Genomic DNA, 23,529 nt, shown 5'->3' with positions numbered 1-23,529 from the left:
GGGGGAAACGGGACGGGGACGGAGAAGGAGCCCCTTCCCCTCTTGCCTGGACTCATCTACAAGTCTCGTAGTTCTGTGGTTTAGGCCATTTCTCACTAACGTTGCAGCTTCATCAAGTGCTTTCTGGACTCAGTCTTATTTTGTAATTGTTCGTATATATTTATTGTTTGAAGCTTTTGCTTTGTTTCTTTGCAGCTATAAGGGATGGAAAAAAGGTTGTAGCACTGATACTGTCCACAAGGAGTAGAGAGCAGGGAGAGGTTTTTAATATTCGAATTTGGTAACATTTGTAACATTTAGAGGGGTAGACTAAGGGGGGATTCTCTTATCACTAACGTTTTTCTTATTTTTTGCTTCTTGGTGTCGAGTGAGGTGTTCAGAACAAACCTTTGCTGTTCCTTTTCTTGTTTTAAAGCCAACAGTTCAATAAATACATCTGAAAAAAACTTACTGTATGTGAGCACCCTCTTTATTTGGTACATGCAGTGCTGAAAGTTAGTATTTTCTCTGTGGTGCTTTGAAAGCAGATACGACGCTATGGAAAGTAGACTGTCAGAAGATATTAAAGGAATTGAAAAAGAAATAGAAATTGAATTAAGCAGAATGAGTGTTTCGTCCTTTGAAGCAGATGATCCTGACACAAAGGTATCAGATGAAGCTTTGAGTGACAGTGAGACAGTAAGTATTCAGTGGGATAAAAATTCTTCTATTTCAGCTTGAAAGTAGTACGGGCATTGGAAAGCCTATCTGCTGAATGAACTTTTTCATGACATACCTAACCTGAGGATTTATTCTTGAAAAGTAGTCTCAGTAGTATTGCTTCATGAAAAATATAAGCTCCAGTGGTGACAAGACAATAAAAGAGGTGGATATCAGCATTCAGCTTAAGTGAGAAAATCAGACTTGTAGATAATGATTTGTTTTAGAATCCTCTGAAGCTGGAAGATTTTATTAAAGCCAATGAGGTCGATTAAATCTGGATGAATAAGCCAATGATTCTTCATCTAGATTTAAGTCTTACAAAAGATTGTATTACGTTTGAAGACTTACTGATATTAAGTTCATACAAATTGGTGCTTCAAGTCCTCTTTTTTTAATTACTTCTTATTTTGGGGAAAGGTTTTCCTCTGAAATCCAATCAGTGATTTGGGTTCTTTGCAGTAATTTTAATACTTCAGACTTGTAGCAAAAGGATTGGTCTATAGGATATTAAGGTAGATGATATTGGTTATTTGTGTCCATAAATCATACGTTTGATATTGTTACTGATTTTATTATCAACTGAAATTAAATTGTGTTTGATTTTAATATAAGTATAGAATTAAGAGATATTTTAGTAAAAATCATTTTACATTTACTGTATTTTGAATCTAGCAACCGACTGCTACTCTAAAATTCCCTGTACAGCCCTGTACCAAGGCCAAATGGATTGGTCATAATTGTTTAGTAGGAACAGTTAGAACCTAGGTAACAAAACACGAGGTGATTTGTAAATTGATTTATAATACATGTATAGGACTAGAAGAATGCAAGTAGTTGTCAAGGTCCAGTATTAATGGGAACTGAGGTCAGCAACCGTAACAGCTTGCAAGTACCTGCCAAGAGAACTATGTCCTTAAGCAAAAGGTAATTCCGGCAGGGGGAGATCACGACCACCGACTCATGGACCACCTACTCACATTACACCCCAGACCCCTTTCTAGACATTTCTAACCTTTACTGTGCAGAATCAGAAATACGAGGAGAATATGTTAATGATTTCTTGGAAGTTGTATGTTTATGTATGAATACTTACTGAGTATGTATGAGTTAAGTTCTATATAAGGTGTATGATTCTGGTGCCTGGCACGTGTTGTTGGTGAGAGCACTCCCCTACACGTCCGGCCGTCAATAAAGAAGTGTCTGCTTATCTGCATCAAACTGGTGTCAATAAGTTATTTTTATCCTGGATTTTGGTGACAATATGACACAGAGATAGGCAAAGGCATCAGTGATAATTGCATGACAGTGATAATATGCATCCTGGCTTGTATCAGACATAGTGTGGCCAGCAGAACTAGGGCAGGGAAGTGATCGTTGCCCTGTATTTGGCACTTGTGAGCCTGCATCTTGAACACGGTGTTCAGTTTTGGGCTTCACACTGCAAGAAAGACATTGAGGTGGTGGAATATGTCCAGAGAAGGGCAATGAAACTGCTGACAGATCTAGAGAGCAAGTCTTATGAGGAGCAGCTGTGTTTAGCCTGGAGAAAAGGAAGCTCAGGGAGACCTCATTGTTCTCTACACCTATCTGAAAGGAGGTTGTAGTGAGGTGAGTCAGTCTCTTTTCCCAAGTAACAAATGATAGGACAAGAGGAAATGGCCTCGAACTGCACCAGGGGAGGTTTAGATTGGGTATTAGGAAAAATTTCTTGACTGAAAGGCTGTCAGGCACTGGAACAGGCTGCTCAGGGAAGTGGTTGAGCTATCATGCCTGGAGGTATTTAAAAGATGTGTAGATATGGCACTTAGGGACATCGTTTAGCAGTGAGCTTGACAGTATTACATTAACAGTTGGACTTGATCTTAAAGGTCTTTTCCAACCTAAACGATTCTATGATCCTATGATTTATGCACTCCCATGCTGAATGCTAGCAATGTTTACTGGAATTTACACATCTGAGAGAAGGCAGTCTATTTTCCCAGATCCTTACAGTCTTTTAATTAGAAAGTATCTATGTAGTAAAGAAAGTTGAAGAGTCTGATTTACATGCATAAGCATTAGTAAATTTGTAAATTTAAAATTAATTTACATTTTAAAGAGTCTGAACATTTTTTAAGAAAAATATCCTGTGCATTATAGGTATTTTGTTAGTTTTTGTCTTAACCTTTTCCTTAATTTCTTGGTCCACAGAACTATAAAGAAAATGTTAATTGAAACATGTTTCTGAAGATAGTGAACTATAAGTTACTAAAATGTGTTCCAATCAAAATTTAATTAGAAAGTAATTAAAAATCAGAATTATTAATTGTCCAGTGAGTAATAAGATGATGGGAAGATGTAGGAATTGGGAACAATTTTGGTAGCAATTGCTACTAATTCTCCATAAGTGCTTTATAGATAAAGCCAAAATGTGTCTTTATTCTTGCATGCCAAGTATTTACCTCTGCTCGTGGCTGTGAGATGAAAATGTAAAATTTATGTCAAACATCATGTTTTTCTAGATTTCAGATGACTTGCCAGAATCAGTTCTCTCCTATTTAAACTTTATAAAGAGCAGAAATCAAGATGCTGAAAAGCTTATACTGCAAGACTTAGAAGATGAAGAAACTACAAGTAAGCAGTGATCACAGTTAAAATATTTATGCACCTCGCACTGCCAGTGGAAGACTAACAATCATCAGTAAAACAATGCAAACTTTTAAGTAGAGCAAGCAGTGGAACCTATTGCATCAGCTTCTGAATGCATGCTAAAAAGCTCTGGGAATAAAACCATACAGTGCTGTCTTCTAGGATTAACATCTGAGTGTGAATTGAATTTTTCTAAAAATTCATCTGATGCTAAACCATAGATTAAGGCAAGTTGCAGGATCATTGTCTGAAGCAAGACCTGGGGCAGACTCTTCACAAGAATCTATAATGAAGTCACTAGGAGCTGATACAAACAATCAGCTCTAAAACAATTCAGATACAGTTGAACCCTGTAGGCTATGTTTAAAGTCTGTCTTTAGAGATATCCAAGCCAGCATTAAATGAAATGACCTTGTAATTAGGAACAATATTGCTGTGTCAGCTGTATGACTGAAGCCAAGCTCAGAGTTTTTTGCCAGAGCATTGGCATTGTCTGTTCTGTTATAGTTTTTCACATCATCCTGGATTTCACACTCATTTACTGTAACAGTCTTTGTAAACAAAAGTTCAATATTATCTATACATTTTGATATTTGAGGAAGGTTTCTTTTTTTTTTTTTTTTTTCTGCTGGACTTTTCTACACAGGAAAAGTTCTGCTGTGTTCTATGCTATGGAATTCTCTTTCATATTTTTTATCACCGGATTCTTATGATATCAATTTGTGTGTTCCAGTTACACATATTTGCTGCTTTTAATGTAGATAAATGACTTTCATATATTTCATTAAAATTGGGAGTGGAGGATAAAAGTCTTAAAGGGAATAAATTCTTTAGTTTAAAGAAATTTAGTAGCTAAGCAGTATAGAACAGAACTGAGTACTGGTAATGGATTTTCTCTTGTACAACATTATATATTTATTTCTTCTTTAGGTAACACTTACGGGGTAGTTTCTTGCCACGCTTCAGATTACTTGGCAGAATTGGCTTCTGAATATAATGAAGATCCAGAACAATTTAAAAAAAGGGTATTCTCTATTGAAACAATATGTATAGTGAACAAAATTCTATTAAGTATTCTATATAATATACATGTGCTTTGTTGACCTCCTAAGGAGACCTGTAGATGTGTTCCGTTTTGTTTCTGTCAGACTATAAGGTTTTGATGAGTTTGTATATGCCATTCTTTAAAACTCGGACATCAGCTGTAATACACCATGTCTATAAGATTTAAAATTTGGAATAAATTCTCTGTATCAGTAGCTGAGGTGCTGAGCACAAAAATCAACAAAATTAAAAAACCCTGAATAATCCTTTACTGTTAGTTATTTGCAGAATATTATCTCAATAGTATGATAACACTTAAACATCTCTAATGTTACTCTTTTTACAATGATCAGGAGGATGTGCTACTATTAATCTTGCTCCTAATATATTCCATGATTTTATAGAAAATGTAGACATAATCATGTCTGTAACTTTCAAAGATGAATCAGGAGTTATGAGCCTGGGTTCTTTTATATTTTCAAAGGATTTGATTGAATAACTTACTGAAGTTCTTAGAAAGACATAAACCTGTATTTAATTTAATTACTTTTAATTTATCACCTAGATTTTATTAGTGAGCACTTCTCCAAACATGATTTTTTGTTCTCAGCCCATTTACTTTTATGTGACTTCAGCTATATCACAAATATTAATATATGGCCCAAGAATGTGATGAATGGATGATAAATAAGCAGGAATAGATTACTTCTTGCCTATAAAGAACAATGAAAGAAATACAGCAGTCTTTGTGCCCATAGCACTATTTTCAAATAGACTTCTTAAAAATTTACTCTGTAACTAGTTCTTCCCCTATGTGCATAACAGTATTAATGCATAAATATAGTGCTCAGTTCCACAGAAAGTAAAACAAATCCCAAATGCAAACCATTATTTTTTCCAAATCAAATATATTAAAGTAAATATACTTTTAAAACCACATAGAAATATTATATATTTTGGGAAATACTCCAATATCTATTACTCTAGAAAACAGTATTTTGACTGATTTGTTTGCATTATTCAAAGTCTGAGGATTCTAGTCATTGGTATGTTTCATATTATTGTACTTGTCATATGATGAAAGGCTTATCCTTGTTCTGGAAGATTTTTGTAATGTTCTGCTTTTAGATTCTGTTTCTTGTTTCTTAATGACAGTATTAAACTATATTAGGTACCATTTGAAATTGAAAATGAAGACTTGCAGATTGCTCCAACACCTAGTCGGTCCACCGGTGATGAAGTAGTCACTGATGACCATTCTGTTACAGGTAAGCAAATGTATTAGTTTGGTTAAATCGATCTTTAGCATCATATCACTATTTTCTGCTTGTCTGTCTTCATGAGTATCATAAAGTTCTGTATAAAAAATTACAATACGCAGTAAATTTTGATACTTCATGAATTGTACATGATCAAATGCTCATTTCAGGATCTCAAAATTATCCTAGTCTTTAATGTCTTGATAGAAATTTGTTTCAAAAAATACTACCCAAAAATTATTTAATTATGAACACAAATGGAAGCCAGATTAGAGACACTAAGCAGGTTGTGCTTTGGCCACAACTTAGCTGGGAACATACCCCTTCACCATGGCCTTTGCGTGTTTTGGGATGGAGTGCATCAGTTATAAAACGCCTGCTGACAGCCACAGAAGACACTCATCCTAAAGCCAAAATGTAAACCTGAAATATACAGTGGTAGAATTAGCATGACTGTAGCAGAGTCGGTAAGCATGTGTCCTGATATCTCTGATAAGAAAGACTTGTGTTGTAGTTTTGATTTTCTTGGGGATATATATTGCTAGCTGTTTCAGCACAGAATCCTTTTCTTGTCAATACTTTAAGACTGTTTATTGTCCTCCAATACTTAATAGGAAATTAAATAAAAGGTTTGCTTGGTTGATTACAAATTCATAGCTGAAGTTGAAATGAGCATAAGCCTTACTCATCATGAAGTAGAAGAAAAGTGTAGACAAGAATTTGAACAGTGGGAGAAGAGACAAAAGGAGCTTGAAGATGAGAAGAGGAAAAAGTGGAAAGCTGAAAGGGAATTGCAGGAAAAACAGAATAAAGAGGATCACGCAAGAGGGGTTCAGCATCTGGAAGAATTTGAAGCTGAAAGAATAAAGTTAGAGCTTCTTCATAAGGTAAATAACAATACTGAAACCAATCTGTTCCCATCTAGACTATCCAGATTAAAAATTTAGTGTGAAATGAGTGTTTTCCTAAACTGTATGATTGTCCTAACCTCCGTCTACTTGTGATTCCACAATGCGATGTAAGACATATTTAAGTACGATCTATTGGGTTTTATGTGTTTACTGCTTTGATCAACAGTGAATTAATTTGCCATGCTAAATGTTAAATTATTCTTTAGGTTTTGCCCTTACTAAGGTTTTATATTATGACACCGGCTAAAGTACCAGAAATGAGAGTTGTGCTAAATTACTCACAATTAAAAAATGGTCACTGTGCCTTAATAGAAAATGCTTACTTACTTTGGACCTCCCAACTCAGTGTCACATTTAGATGAAAAATCATAGGTGAAGTAATCTGAACCAAAATCATTCAGTTCAAAACTGCTGGTGCTGTTCTTCATCTAGGTAAAAGTTACAGTATTCCTTTTCTCGTCTGTATCTGGGAAACTGAGTGAAGCTTTGTCTACTGAGATCTGCCACAACAGAACATGACTCCACATGTGGACTTGTTGCATTCTCGGAGTATCTAGTTATGTTTTGCTATAACACATGGTTCATACTGAAGGATAAAATTTGATAGCTCTCTACAAAAGAGCATAAGAATGAGAAGTGTAACCCTCAGACATATATGTGGGGCCAGAATATTTTATTATTTACCCTAGATATTTATGTTTTGAGAGATGCATTAACACTGCACTTTCAGTGAATTGATTTGTAGCGTTCTGAAGAGGTGGGCATCTTGGTCTCACAAGGTAATTCAAGTCACTAAAATTAAGGGAGGGCTTTGTATGTGAAAAAGACCTTTGATCTCTGAAGAACAGTAAAATGTCTGATATAGCTCCCTTTTCAACAGGCCACAAAACTTATTATGCTTCCTCTGCTCTTTGATGTCACAAATCATTTTTGGACCTAGAATGGCTTGCTTTCTCTATAGACAAGGAGGGGTATGTCCCCATTTAGACACTTTGGTAGTGCTGTTGCTAGAGCGCTCTTTTTGGAGGTGAGAGATGGAGACTAACTTCCCCCATTACAGAAGGATCTAGATGTCAGCCTCCTATTGTCTGAATGGCATGCTTCTGAACATACATGAAAAACAGTGCTTAGGCACCTGGCAGACGTTGTGCTCTGAGTTGGAAGTGCTAGTTTGGTTATACTGGTTCCTCCATATCTTGCTGTATATTTGATTTGGCTGATACTGATTTATCTTGGTTCCACCAGAAGTTATGTGGTTCTGGGTCTGCCTCTGGTTTTCAGGTACTTACTGTCTGCTAGTTTTCAGTCAGAAGTAACTCCAGATCATTTGGATTATTTTTTTTTTTCTGATTGAGAATATGTTGGGCAAGGAGGGAAATGCTGTTTATTTGCAAATAGTGAGAAAATAGTTTAAAGATGTTTAACATCTTTATTGATGATCTAGACGAAGGGATCGAGTGCACCCTCAGTAAGTTTGCAGACGACATCAAGTTGGGTGGGAGTGTTGATCTGCTCGAGGGTAGGGAGGCTCTGCAGAGAGACCTGGACAGGCTGGAGCCATGGGCTGAGGCCAACTGGAGGAGTTTCAATAAGGCCAAATGCCGGGGGCTGCCCTTGGGCCACAACAACCCCCAGCAGCACTACAGGCTTGGGGAGGAGTGGCTGGAGAGCTGCCAGTCAGAGAGGGACCTGGGGGGGTTGATTGACAGCCAGCTGCACAGGAGCCAGCAGTATGCTCAGGTGGCCAAGAAGGCCAATGGCATCTTGGCTCTTGTCAGCGATAGCATGGCCAGCAGGGACAGGGAAGGGATCTTACTCCTGTAGTCGGCACTGGTGAGGCTGCCCCTTGATTCCTGTGTTCAGTTTTGGGCCCCTCACTACAAAAAGGACATTGAATGACTCGAGCGTGTCCAGAGAAGGGCAACGAAGCTGGTGCAGGGTCTGGAGCACAGGTCATACGGGGAGCGGCTGAGGGAACTGGGGGTGTTTGGTCTGGAGAAGAGGAGGCTGAGGGGAAACCTCATCGCCTTCTACAGCTACCTGAAAGGATGTTGCAGAGAGCTGGGGATGAGCCTCTTTAACCTAGTAGTAAGCGACAGGAAAAGAAGTAATGGCCTCAAGTTGCACCAGGGAAAGTTTAGACTAGATGTCAGGAAGTATTTCTTTACAGAATGGGTTGTTAGGTATTGGAATGGGCTGCCCAGGGAGGTGGTGGTGTCCCCATCCCTGGAGGTGTTTAAGAGTTGGGTCGACATAGCGCTGAGGGATATGGTGTAGTTGGGAACTATCAATGTTAGGTTAACGGTTGGACTAGATGATCTTCAAGGTATTTTCCAACCTAGTTGAAAAACCTGTTCTGTTCCAATCTAGTTCCAACCTATTTTGTGAAATAGACTTGAACTTTTATTTTCCATTGAGAAGCAATTTCAGTAAAAAGAAAAAAAAATCTTTAGCTTTACTGAACAAAATTCCTGTTTGAAAGATTTTAAGATTGTCAATAACATAGATGTGCAATTAAAGGGGACTGTTCATGCCATTTTCAGAGTGTTTGTTTTTGTTATGTTTCTATTACCAACCTGGACTTTGAATGGTTGTTTCATAAACATAGTTTTCATCTTCAGTAGTAGTAAAGAATTTGGAGAGGAAGGTGATAGTTCTTTTGGTCAGTACCAAGATGCTGACCATCTGAAGGTATGCATCTTTCAGTACCTGACCAAATACACATTACCGATGCAAGCATCTGATTGCTTATTCTGATCCTTGCACAACTGAATTTCTCATTTTGATTCAGTCATTTGCGAAAGTGGACCATTGGAAAGTTGAGAAGATGAGGGAGATAATAGAGAGAGGGTGTTTTGTGATGTTTCAGGTTTTGTACAATATTCATTTATGTTAATTTGTTGTGCAGAAACACCAAACTGCAATAGAAGATGAGTTACAGAAAGAAAAGGATGCCTGGAGAGACAAAATGATGCAACATGAGGTAAGGTTGTACAATGAACTTTTGTCAAAAGACTGTGAGGTTACTATCATATATTTTGAGAATGAATGTTATTTTGGACCAGTTAATACACCAGATTCTGTTTATTAATGATAAATATGTGCCAACACCTGTCCTATTTTCAAAGTGGTTGAAGTCTGTCCTAATTGTTTTGGCCTAGGGAATGATCATGAAACTACAGCTGCAAATGAAAGAGGAGAAAAAGGCCTTGAAAAAGCAGAAAACAAAAGAAAGTCAACACCTGGCAGAACAGCAGCATACAGCTGCTGTGAAAATCCAAGCTAGATTTAGATCATTTTTGGTCCATAAAAAATATGCTTCTATTTTAAAAGAATGGAAAGACAAAATAAAAAAGAAACAGAAAATACTAAAAGAAACAGAGAGAGAAATGAAAAAAAGAGAGGAAAAAATGAAGAGGCAAATGGAAGAAAATAGGCAAAAGAAAGAAGAAGGAAAAAAGAGACAAGAAGTTGAAAGACAGGAACATTTGGAACAGGTGAGGAAGTATGAGGAATATAAGAAAAAGAAAGCAAGCCTGAGACTTGATAGAGAAAAAGAGCTACAAATAAGAAGAGAAGAACAAAGAAAACTAGGAGAAATAAAAGCAAAAGCTGTGGTGACTGAAAGTGGAGAAAACAACAAAGAAAACATGCAACAGGATAAGCAGATAAAAAATACGAAAGTTATACGAGAACAGAAGAAGAAACTAAGTAAGCAAGTAGAGGAACAAAAAGAAAATGAGACTGAAATGATGAATGAAACAAATAATTGGTTGATTCCAGCAGAAAGAAATTTGACACCAACAGCAAATATGCTAGGCTCTGAGAAAGAAAACTCTTCTCATGTAAATAATGAGAACATATACATGAATTCAGTAACACGTGTAGAAGAAAATGACTCACAAGCTAGAGATCTTAATAAAGCTCCAAACAGCCATACTTCAGAGGATAAATCTATTAATTTTGGAGCCACTGACATGGTAGAAAGTAAGACAAATAATATATGCAGCAGTCCACCAAATGTCCAGCCAAATGCTAGTCACAGAGAAATCAAAGATCGATTTTCGCAGTCTGAAAGAATGAACAAAACTGTGTTTCTAACAGAAGATGCTAATGAGGAAGTCGGAAAAACCTGGGAAAGAATTCAAGATATAGCTGAGTGTTCCAGTAGACTAATTGTTCCTGATGATATTGAAAAGAAGAGAATAAACTGGATGAACACATGTAAATCTTGGTCTAAAATATATGAAGAAAACCAAAGAAAGCAAGCAACTACAAAAAAACGACCAAAGAAGAGTTCAATTGGCAAGATGCCTCCATTAAGTACACAAAAGATAATTCATAGTGGCCCCTGGAGTACTGTGCAGCAGGTAACTGTACAGAAGATTTAGAATGAATTGGGAAGCCATACCATCACCTTCCCTTCCCTTCCCTTCCCCTCCCCTCCCCTCTTTGCCTTTCTCTGAGAGCCCACATTTCAGTTCCTGCTCATCTGGCCCCTTCAGAATTTTGACATTAGTCTCTTCCAGAAGACATTGCTGATCAGCTTCTAGATGGTGTTTTGTCATAAAGAACATCTCTTAGTTCCCAGCACTTACTTTTCTTACCACTTACTAACCTATCGCTGTATGCTTTGTGCTCTCAACTTGTTATCCACTCTCAGATGACATACTGGACTACATACCCTTTTAGTCTGAACTATTTTCATCTGTTTTTGAACACTCACTCATTATTTATGATAGTGTGATGGGAAACAATTCACACTATTAGTTGCTTTGCTTAGTGTTAATCTTCCATTCAAATTCAATGTAATTAGCAAAGTATTGGTTTTATTTATTTTAAGGTGTATGTTAAAATCAAACATAGTTTTCATAATAACTTCTCCCATTTAACGGATCAAAGCCATCATTGCCATCCTTTTCCATATGAAAGGATTAACATTACTTGCTTGCATTTTCTAAAGTGTTAACAGAATGTAATTTTCAACTCTTTTTCATTTTAAAGAAAATAACTGTAATGTGACATTGTACAATGAATGTTCAATATACAAGCAATTAATTTTATATATCAATAAATGCATGTAGGTCACAACACTTACACTAGAAGATTTGCCAGCTTTTAGCCTCTCAACATTATCTGAGTGTTCAAACCTTCAAGTTTTGACTCTGAGACGCTGTGGACTAGTTGCACTGGAAGGACTAAGTAGATGCAAAGACCTAAAGTATATCAATGTGGAGGTACGAAGTATATTTGATTCTTTGTTATAACTCAGGGAGAACTGCCAGTTTTGCTGCTTAGGTGGTTATGCTTAATATCTAACTTTTATGTAACTGAATTTATAACATTTAGTGTCTTAAGAGCATAGGAACATTATTAAAATACTCCCAAATGTGAGCAAAGTTGCATTGCATACAACACTTAGCATTAGTACTAAAACAACATCCTGCAAATGAATCAAGCTATACCAAGAGAAGTCCATGATAGTATCAGTCTAGGATTAGCGTTAGTATGGCCCAGTGATTGACCCTTGTTACTTCAGTCTCTCTGATTCATGAGTGGGCAGATGCTGTTCACCACAGCAGGTGCTCAGCTTAATCAGGAGTAGGTAGAAGGAAGAGTCCCTTGCAGTACACACCTTGAATGTCAGTTTAAATTACTCGCATGTATGCTAAAGAACAGTATAGTGAATTACACTAGAGGCATAATGTCTAGGTTCTTGCTACTGCATGGTGTCTTACATGGCCTTGTAAACTGAATGACTAAAGAAAACGTTTTGCTTTGTGATGCATCTTAGTTCCAGAACTTCACAATTTACATGAAACAACTCTTCACATTTTTTTATTTCATGTATTTTAACACCACCAATTCACAAGAAAGTTCTTTGCTTTAACTTACTGCTGCAACTGAAGGGAATGTCCAAGGGCAGGAATCAGTGTTACAGCTTCCAAAGGAAACCTGTACACATCTCTGCCTGAAGCTGAAGGTAGAACCTAAATCTAGTCAGTGTGTTAATTCAGGAATAGGAATTAGACTCTTCGGCATAATTGGTTTGTTACAAAGGCAGGTAATTTAAGTTTTGTTTGAGCATCTGCAGATGAAAACAAGAAGAAAATATCATAAAATCTGAGGAAGCATTATTAAAATGCTCTTGGGAGGGGAATGGTAAAAGAGCAAGATCTCTTGGGGTAAGAACAGCTGAGAACAGTGTTAATGTTTGTGACCAAAATACCTCTAAATGCAGATTTTCACTGTTAGTACATGGGATTCGAGCAAAGTCATAGCTATCTTCATTAGTGTCTAGTAAATGTGATGGTTTCTGTGCAGTTTTTTAGTTCGGTCGCATAGGATTTGGGAAGCTAGGAAAACATATATGGAAACGACCACTATGTCCTTAACTTCTCCTTACACTTTTTGTTTCAACTTCTGGACATTTTCAGAGCCAGAATGAAGTTCGAGATATACTTTTGTTCTATCCCAGCAGAACACAAAAGGCAGTTTCTATGACTGAACGTTTTCCTAATGGAAAAAATAGAGATGTACTTACTCCTAGGTAGAAGTTTAGGATAAAAATAAGCAACGATGACAATTTACCTTATTTTTACACTTAATTCTGCTACCTTACTTCTGATGCTATTTAATATTCATATTTTCCTTTATTGCAGGAAAACAATATTCAGATAATTGACTGTGAAAATCTAGAAAATCTCTGTATTCTGATTCTGAATAAGAACCATCTTTCATCAGTTTGTGGCTTAGATGGCTGCATAAATCTCCAAAATCTTGAACTTTCCTACAACAGAATCACTCGAATTGGTAAGAAATTAGTGAAAAAATATTCCAATTTGTGTAACAATATTTGTTCTGTTTATATTCAGCATTATGCTTCCCCTGGATTCAGGGCCACCTAGCTGCTAAGCCCAAGGAAAATGAGGAAACAGACTTAGAACAGACCTGCATTTTAAAGTATACTCAACTTCACATTTATTTGTAGTATGGCTTGGCTACTGCCATGTATTCCATCTACCAGGTCATACAACTATTGTCAGCCAAAGAGAACCAAAAATCTTTCTAGAAGAGCCCCTAATATTACCTGCACTGTTCAGTTGGGATATGTGAGTAGCCTGAGTTCAGTTTACCTACAGAAACAATTAATGTAAAGCCTAGCCTTGCAACTGCAGAGAATTCCAGTGTGTTCCTGACTGACACAGTAGGTAGTTATATAGAAAGCACATTATCTGTGTGAGTCTGTGAAGCATGCTAACACTGGACCACAGCCTTTCTTTCTACTAAAATGCTGCCCATTCTGGCTCCAAACTATTGTTCTGTATTTTCCTCCCACTCTGGCTCTTCATTGTGGCTCATTGTCCCAAAGCTGGAAAAAATGGTAAGTTTAAGGTAGAATCATGCAAATCATTTAAAGCACAGCAGGTGTGCCAACCCTGATTATATTTACAAAAGCAGTTTGTTATATTCGTTAGGTCTAACAGTTGGCAGGCAACAGATGTACCTTTAGCATGCAGTCAACCAGTTAGAATTTACATACACCTAGACCACTCAACAGATGCATGAATACATGAAATCTTTCTTACAATCTTTCTGTTGGCTGTTTTCTGTTGACCAGCCAGGAATTTTTCATGTAGTGAACAAATGTTTGCCTCTCTGCTTGTACTGCTACTCGAACTGTAAAGTGCCTAAAGGGTAGATAATGTGTCTCAACTTCTGGCAAGCAAAAAATATTGCATTGTGAGCCTTGTGTTAATGTAGATTTAGTATAGATGGAATCAGGATCCAGAGCCTTTTCTACTGACAAAAGGTCAGGAAAGTGTAATTCAGTGAAAATAACCAGAGGCTTTGCTGTATGTAAGTGGAGAAGCCTTTTTTTATGTTTTTAGAATGATGTACGGAAAGAAGACCATTAGTGGTCCCTCAAAAGCAACATTAAGAGTTGAGAAAAGGTCATACTAAAATACCAGATCATTACTTGAAAGGGACCTCTCAAGGCTTGAAAGTAGCAAATTTCCTTCAAGAAGGCTTCACAGCAGATAGAACAGAACTAGTTCTAACAGCCTCCGTATACTCTAAGGACTTGAGTCTTGGTGCATGACGTACTGTGAAATTCATAAAGGCCACCAAAATATGGGTGTCTATAGAACTTCAGTATTATAGTCTTAACTGAGATGAATCTTCAGAGATTTGTCCATTGAAATAAAATCTTATGGTCAAGGAAAAAATTGCATGTGATGCACCAATTAATTTTGTATAAATTAAAACATGAAACCTGAAAAGGTGACTTTCTTAGTCTGTGCTAAATTTAAAGATGTTACTTTGAAAGACTGCAGAGCTGGGAATGGAAAAGAGATAAGGAGATTTTGATTTTGAATTGATTTGCCTTGATATAGACTTTGCTTTAAAGTATGTGGACATACTATATTTTAGCTGATAGATGAAAAACATTCACATAAGGCATTTATATAAAGAAATGTTTTCCACCTTTAAAAAAAGAAGGGAGACTGAAACAGTAAACATGGACAATGCAATTCCATAACAAGGACATAGCAAACAGGAAATGGGAAAGCTTAAAAACCCATCTATTTAGAGGGTTTAATGTTGTGTTTAGAGGGTTTAAATATTTTTAATATTTTTTGCTAATATGTGAAAATTTGGAATGTTGATATTTATGAACAGTTTATAATACCTGAGAATAAAGTTGCTGGAATATCAATGTTTACTGTAAAAACATATCAGTACCCTAATGAGAAACAATAAAATAAACTTGTTAAAGATACTTCACCTTTATCCTTGTGGCTGATAATGCTGGATCAGATTCTTACTCAGTTTTATCTCATTTGATAAAAATGTCTGCAAGATTACTGTAAGAATGACATTAATATTAGTGGATGATGTCTAGGAATGTGGCATCTGTGTGGAATGTAGTATCTTTGTACAGGCCAAGTGGAGTAAAATCCTCTTGCACTTTCTGTTTTGTGGAGTGTGCTGATATGTTTACCAAATCTCTAATGAATATGAGTGGATAAATAAATGTTCACAAAACCAAACTTGGAATCTGGCTTTCTCCACTCCAGAATTGCTTTGAGGGTGTCTAGTTAAAACAGATACATATTACAGGATTTATTTAATACAATAACCTGTTGGTTGTAAGTAGTTGCATAGAATACACAAAAATGGATTTATGACTTTTAAGAAGTTAATGTATCCCTCCCATCTGTAAATGTTGCAGAATGTACCTTAGCAATTTTGGAAGCTACACTACTGTGCAACGTTCTCTATTCATTCAGCTTTAACAAAGGCTATAGGCTTTTTCCTAAGAAGTACAGCTTATTTATGTGTGCAATACTTCTGTTTTAATAACGTATTGTAGGAAACGTCAAGCATACTATGTTGTTTTTTTTTCTTCTCTCATTGAAATATAGCATCAGTGGGGAAAAATTAGAGTTGCCAGAAACCCCTTAAAAATAACAGTAGAAGTATGAGAAATATATCTTCAGTTATGCTTTTCCACTTAAGAATGCATGAACACAAATAAAGTAATTGTGTCAGTAATACATTGAAGCTCAGTGCATATGTTTGTCTTTGGAAGATGAATGCTTTACTTAAAAATTTTCTTATACAAAAAGTAGCATTTTGACTTGAGTCATAGAATACACCTTCGTAGGGTGTCTATACTGCCATAGTATGTTGGCTAAAATCCTGGCAGTGCTAAGAATAGCAGTGCACAACCGTGGATAGTCCTAAGTTCTTCTTTGGACCTACTATTTTTCAGAAAACACATAGAGGGTTTTTTTTAATCAGATACCTTTCAGGTTTTTTGGGTATGTGTTTTTTTCATCTTCATATTCACTGTCAGCTTTCACTCCTCTTACCGTTCATCTTTGTCACACATAGGAGTTACTTCAGAACTGCATTGATAGCTAAGGTAGAGTCCCTAGCTAACAGACTCCAGCTGCACTTTGCAAAATGTTAAAAGCTACTTATATAAAGCTCCTCCACAAATCTTGCTGAAACCGTATGTTTTTCAAAATAATGCATTTCCCATATACTGTTATAGCTGTTGTTGGTTGCATCATATGTAAAACAGACAACTTCTGGAAATGTGCAGACTCTCATGCTTATTTTTAATTTTACATGTGTGTAGAAGAAACATTAAAATACCATCATTCATTACTCTTGTGTATGTTTCTGTTGGACTGCATTTGACAGTTCCAGAAGAGATTGTAATCCCATTGCATGTAGCCTTGGCATGTCTGTACCAAATGACATTTGGTCTAATTAAACAACACAGATGAGAAGATGTAAAAAAGGTGCTTTGTGCAGCATGCAGAATAGGAAACTTCCAGATCCTGTATTAACTCCTTGCCTTTTCTTACTGTGTGTGTAGTCTCTCCTCACTGTCCCACTCCAGACTAACACAGTGCTTTTGAAGTTTCCAGTACTGCTGATAGCGTAAAAGTGGAGATTTAAGGACTGTTCTTGTGAGGAAGTCTTGGGAGCTGTTAAAATTTTAACACTATCTGAAACGAAATTGTTTTGAGACCACTAGATGGTGCTGGTTCCTTTTTTATTTTATCTAAGGGTAAAATACAGACCAGGATCTTGCAGTCAGGATAGTATGTCATGGGCATGTTTGAAATTCTTTCAGAATAATTAAACGTTTGTATATTTATTTCATAAAGCACAGTTTTGAAGTTACAGTATGGGACATCTGTTTTAGATTTAGGATGGTATCTCTTTAATATCAGGTGATTGTGTTATTTCCACTAGGTGCTTTCCATTTTCAAATTACTATGATTTGAAGGCCTATATTTGATTGGGGTTTTTTTAAATGTACTGCTACTTTTGGGCATTTATTTTTTTACTTATGTTTTCTCCTTACCATTCATTTTCCTTTTAAAATTCCTCTTCTGTATTCTCAATAATCTATGGTACAAACAGTTCTCTGGTCTCATAATCCAGTTTGTTCTCGGAGGACAATCACAAAGACATTCACCTCTGTAAAGCTCGCCCAACTTACTTTTGGGAGCTGGGGAAGTTTTGGGTGACATAAAGATGAGACAAAATATTACCTCAAATAATCCTGTGAAGAATACACAAAAGATAAGAAAATTCAGAAATTCCTTATTTTATATGTTTTGTAAAGGGTGTCCTGTCAAAGGATTTTTACTACACAGATACAGAAAAACTGCTTGGACCTGTAGCAAAGTCAGATTCATCAGTGCAATAGGAGAACATCTGGCATGTGTAAAACCATGAAGAGACAGTGTGATTTTTGCCATCATAAGAGGATGATTTGGGAAAAATTCTGTGAAAGAAACAGATGCTGACAGGAATCTCCTACTTTGCATTTTTTTTGGGGTAGAGATAGCACACATTCTTGCTCTTTACACTAGTTGGCAGGAGTTAGTTTGTTCAGAGTATAACAGCTATAGATATATAGCTTTATACTTAAAGGCACTAAATTTTCTTTATAAATTTCTTCATTAAAAATATTTTATGACGTAATTCTTTAAACAAGATGCTCTTAAATAATACAGATGGTGCTGGCCTAAGTTTTAATACAACTTGTTCTCACCTTGCTGATAACTTAACACCCCTTTCAAAAATGAAATAATTAACTTTTAAACGTAAATAGTGTGTCCATTATGATGGTTGATTTTAAGAGGGCTGTTAACATTTCACAGAGCCCTTAGGTTCTGAGTAGCAGTTATAAAGGATTTAAAGCATAGTAAGTGTAGTTTATCACTAAAAGGATGTTCTGTTTCAACAAAAGTGTTAAAGGGGTTATGAACTGTTACCGTTTGGTTCACAGGATGAGAAATTTGTGAACTGCGCATTTGATAGGGTTAAAATACAGTAATTATTTTAAAAACTTTTTACAGGACTAATATTACTTGTTTACTATAGATAATGTAAATATATTGAAAGGTCAGAGTTTTCTTAGTACTTGAAAACCAACAGGTTTTTATTTCCTTATGGCTTAATTCAGCTAAAATCTTTCATTTTCAGGTGGTCTGGAGTCGTTGAAAAGTCTTCAGCAATTAATTATGGACCATAATCATTTAATCAGCACAAAAGGTCTTAGGGAGGCACCTACTCTTATTCACCTAGACTGCTCTTTTAATCATCTCACACAAGTTGAAGGCATTGAGAATTGTGGCCTACTTCAGATTCTGAAGTTGCAAGGCAATAACCTCCAGGAGGTAAAAACTGAATTCGGTGACTGTTGTGTATACATCTTTGTTAACAGTCATATTTTTCAGAATGCTGATCATGTGCTTTGCTGTGGGGTGTTTCATGCTCTTAGGTAGGCTTTTTTTTTCCCCTTGAAAAATTGGCCTCTAAGTAATTATATTTCCCTTCTTTGTTTATAACATCTAGCCTTAAGTTTGTATTATATGATGTTGATTCTTTGTTTAAAATGTAACAAAATATTATTATCATTATGTACAAGTAATAGTACAGCCTGGTTTGATGTATACTGATCCTTCAAAAGCTGAAGTTTGTGCTGCAGCATTTAAAATAGTACACTTAGTCATATTTACTGATAATGATTCTCATATGAATCTGAGAGAGAAAAAACATTGTCGATAAGCAGCAAATAACTGCATGAATAAAACAGTAAGACTGTGGGTTTTGTGCTCTTGGCTATTTTTTTTTTTAATTTATATTGACTATTCAGACTAGGTAGAAGACTTTAAAAAATACTTACCACCTGATATGTAAAAATTTTGTGTGACAACTGGTACATACATAATAAGGAACTGATACATATATCCAAAATGTGGTTTTTGCTTGTATTTAGTAATGATTTATGAAAAGCATATGGTAAGCATTCCACTGTTGTTTCTCTAATTTATACTAATTTTAAATAAACATCTCTTTTCTATTAGTTTCCGAGACTGGAAAATCATGTTCTCTTAAGAGAATTATATTTGGATGACAATAGCATTTCTGCTGTGAGAATGCTTCCTTTGTATTGGTTGCCTCTATTGCAGATTCTTTTGCTGTGTCAAAATAGGTAAGCAGGAAACATTCTCCCACTTACAAAACTGTTGCAGAGGAATTTACTAACACTTATCTGAAAAGTATCATTCTCAGTATGGTGAAAATATCGCTATCTGTTCCAGATATTCTTTGAAAATATGTGGGTGACAAGAAATGACATTGGCTACCTTTAGCTAAGAAAATTTGAAACAGCATTAAATATGAAAAGTAATTTTTTCTATTAGATGTTATATGAAAATAATTTTTGATCACTGAGCATTATTAAAACCATGGTGTTTCTTTTTTTTCCTTTCTTTAGCAATTGTTTCTAGAGTACATCTGTCAAACTTCATATTTCACAGATAGCTTATTCAAAACAGACTTTGAAGGCTATGTTAAGTGCAACTACTGGAGCTAAAAAGGAGAAATGAGAACGTTTTTTATTTTACATACACATGTTAATGCCCTCCAAAACAAGCATATTTGCTTTAATTTTTCAGTCTTATGGTTCAGTTTGAAAGGTATAAAATAAAAAAGAAGGATCAACAGAAGCAGCATAAAACTAGATCACGCACTCAAGTACTCTGTAATTATTTTTAGTTTTCTAAGATAATCGCTACAACCTGACCAGATATTCAGGAATCAAAATTTTTATTTCCCCACTCCCATCCCCTTTTCTTCCATTTAAATTCTCTTAAAAAAATAAGGAAAAATTATTATAATTTACAATGTGTTAGTAAAATTAATTTTAAATTAATATAAATTATTTTTCTATACTATGACCATTTTGCTCTGAACAAGATTAATCTCAACTAGTCAAATAGAATATTCTCTGTTACACACAATATACAGAACATACCCTCTGAACTAATCACTTGACTCTCCTGTTAGTGGAGATGCTTTTAGCGTGTGATTCATCTGCCATTTTTAGCTTTTTGCTTGAGACTAATCATTCCCTACAAGTGCCTGTTCATCTTCATTGACTATTAACAGAGTCAAAATGACCATTCATATGTAGGTGTCTGCATTTGAACAGATGAATCCCATCCTATGTGACATTTAGTTCAGCAGTCAACTGTAACTGTGAGCCTGTTGGAGAAAAGATCTGTAAGACTGAGTCCTGTTATAATAAGGCATGTCCTTCATGCAAAATTAATATTATTTTAGTATATACAACCTATATTTTTATATAACTTTTCAGATTATTTTTATAGCATCTCTAATGAAATAATATGCATGTTAAACTCTTGGATGTAAGTATAACAACTAGCTATATTTACAGAATCTAATCTTTTAAGTTTCTGGGCTTTTAGACTTTTTTTAGTTCTTTTATTAATTCTTCTGGAGTCTGGAGAAAGTGCTTCCTGCCTGTGATTAAACAGAGAATTATTTTTTGAGTGTTAGACTCTGAATCACATGTATTGATTTAATTCATGTTCTATGCTTTTTGCCCTTTTTTTTTTTTCTCTTGTCCTGTTCAGCTCTTTGTGGAACACAGTAAAGTGGATCTATCTTCTTTTATTTTCCTCCTCTTCTTCTGGTTTGTTTTTCTGTTAACATTAAGATGTAGCTATGGTGTGTGTAATAAAAAAGTCTGCAAAACTGTTTAAAGGTCTCATGTGCTTGTTAGGAAGAGAACAAACAGGAGCACAGTCTCAGACATAGGTTGAATGCAGACTCTGGACCTAGACTGTGCTTGTCTGGCTGTGTAGATGTACCTTATGTCACTTGCATATGCCATGATCTTACAGTTTTTAATGTCTATTATAATGCTTATTCTGGTTTTCTAGTGGCCAAGCTGAGATGCAGTATTTGGTCCACTGAGTTTCTTCTGCTGGACTGGGAGAAAGCACATATTTTTGCATCAGCAAACTGGATGTGCTGAAAATAAACACACATCTCCTCCCCAAACAATTATCTTTCTTTCCTTGATGTATCTATAGCTTATCCAAAGTCTTTGTGACAAACAGGACAAGATAGCCTTAAATGCATATTAAAATCCTCAAAATTCCTGGCATTTCAGTAGCCTACTCTGTTACACTCACATTATGTACACTTATAAGCAGCTCCATATGTGTGTGCCATAGCATAAGTAACTCGATGTTCTATAGAAACAGTGAATGTAATGGAGTAAGCTGTTGAAAGAAAAGCTGTTTCTTTACTTTTATCCTACAGCTAGTGCAATTTTGTGAATTTTTTTCAAGTGTGCACTGAGTGCCATTTCCTTTTCACTGATTGCAGGAAGCCAATATAATGGTAATGCTGTGACTCTGTATTCTTTCTAAAAGTGAAGCACTGTGAAAAGAAAATTCTTACAGTAATTTACAGGATTTTTTTATTCCTGAGATGCTTTGTCTGTATCATAAACCAGAAATTGCCAAAGATAAAACTCCAAAAATTGTTTTAAACCTACAATCTAGCAATGAAGAATTATAAGAGGTAGTGATTAACTCCCTCAAATATAAAAATGGCAGTTATTTCACCACTACTGTTTTTATTAAGTGTTATATTGTGGCTTTCACATACAAAGCATATACTTCGTCAATGTACAGTTCACCAAAGCCAGTGATGAATATCCTCTTGACTTGGTTACTGCTGAACTGGGACTATGAATATCTGTGCTCTATTTTATAGCAGCTGGAGAACACAATTGTTAAGTTAGTTTTAAAAAGGCACATTTTCTCTTTTCTTCTCTTGTGGATAAAGACTTAAGTGTAGGAGAGAAAAGCCCTGCCCCTGGGACTGAAATTAATGCATATTTAATATGTGTTAAGAGTTCATATGGTATTTATATTTACATGCAGTCCCACTTAATTCTGTAGCTTACTTGTCAATGTCTTTTTCATTTAGAAGTTTTACAGTGAGACACTAAATCAATCTGCTATTCAGGTAGACATTACTGTTTCCCTCCCCCCCCACCAACTTCAAAATAGACAAATATATCCCTCTTAAAATTTGCTTTAATATGACATTAATATGCCAAACTTATTTTTCTGCTATCTCTTGTTTTTCGTTAAGATAAACTAAGTGTGATAGATAAAAATTTAATATCTAAAGAATGCAGTCATCTGCAAAAATTCCTTTTTTTGGGGGGAAACTCTTTGGCCAGAATCAAATTCTTTGTGAACGTGTTGCTCCCATGTTTTTGCAACTAGATGCATGCCCTTCCTAAAAGGCTTAAAATAGAAATGCTAAAAAGTCAGCTCAATTTTTTCTTGGTAAATATTGCTCTCCCTGCATAAATATATGTGGTATCTGTGTTTAACCGAATATCTCAGATGTAGGAGTTGAACTCACTGTTGTTGCAAGCCATCATGTTTTGAGAATTTGAGCACTTTTCCAGAGTCTTCATAATAAATCTAAATGTCATTGAATGTTGAAATAAGTCAGTCATGCAAAAGATATACTTATTTATAGTGGTTTCCCCCATCCCATCCTTACCAGTCTAGATTTTTTTGATCACTTTCAATAATTCTTTGCTGATGATAAGTTTATCTCTAAGTGTGTGGCACCATGGGCAATACTGTTGAAGTACTGCCTGATAGAGTAGTCAAGAAACAAGTGGCTGACATTTCCTACATTATATTTAATTATTACTTATAAATACAGTGAATATTTCAAACTAATATATTTTTATTTTTAAAGAATGGAAAAGAAATATGGGCTTTATTTAAAGATCTAGATCAGTATAAATATATTTTTAATTATTATGCCCTCCTTCCTGCTAACCTCTTGTTAACATCAATGATAATTTTTCAGAGGAAAAGCAGATGCATGGCAGGATTTGGACCATCCTGACCAGTGACTTCTGTTTGTGTTTGGAAAAGCAATCTTTATTTTCTCTGATGCATGCTTGCAACTATTCTAGTCTCTTAAATCTATGACTATCTCTGTCCTGTTACATCCTTAAATGGGAGCAGAAAGAGGAAGCTCTAGCTTGCTTTTTTGTGAATATCTTTTACTTTTGTGTCTTCTTTGTAATTTAT

General features: G+C 35.5%; 1 protein-coding gene across 1 annotated transcript in view; it reads left to right on the top strand.

The window, feature by feature from the left end:
* The window catches only part of LRRIQ1 (leucine rich repeats and IQ motif containing 1), a 118,286-nt gene that overhangs the window by 517 nt on the left and 94,240 nt on the right, over positions 1 to 23,529 (top strand). Inside the window, exons 2-12 of the mRNA XM_026841039.1 lie at positions 528 to 678; positions 3,204 to 3,315; positions 4,261 to 4,355; positions 5,546 to 5,642; positions 6,291 to 6,520; positions 9,453 to 9,527; positions 9,706 to 10,914; positions 11,629 to 11,781; positions 13,207 to 13,357; positions 18,566 to 18,759; positions 19,450 to 19,577. Of these exons, the coding sequence (XP_026696840.1) occupies positions 538 to 678; positions 3,204 to 3,315; positions 4,261 to 4,355; positions 5,546 to 5,642; positions 6,291 to 6,520; positions 9,453 to 9,527; positions 9,706 to 10,914; positions 11,629 to 11,781; positions 13,207 to 13,357; positions 18,566 to 18,759; positions 19,450 to 19,577 (2,585 nt within the window). The 5' untranslated portion in view covers positions 528 to 537. The remainder of the gene's footprint in view (positions 1 to 527; positions 679 to 3,203; positions 3,316 to 4,260; positions 4,356 to 5,545; positions 5,643 to 6,290; positions 6,521 to 9,452; positions 9,528 to 9,705; positions 10,915 to 11,628; positions 11,782 to 13,206; positions 13,358 to 18,565; positions 18,760 to 19,449; positions 19,578 to 23,529) is intronic.

The sequence above is a fragment of the Athene cunicularia genome (assembly GCF_003259725.1).
Source record: "Athene cunicularia isolate RWA chromosome 1 unlocalized genomic scaffold, athCun1 chr1_part2, whole genome shotgun sequence".
NCBI lineage: Eukaryota > Metazoa > Chordata > Aves > Strigiformes > Strigidae > Athene > Athene cunicularia.
Note: the sequence above shows the minus strand (reverse complement) of the source record. Positions and strands in the feature narration are given on the sequence as shown.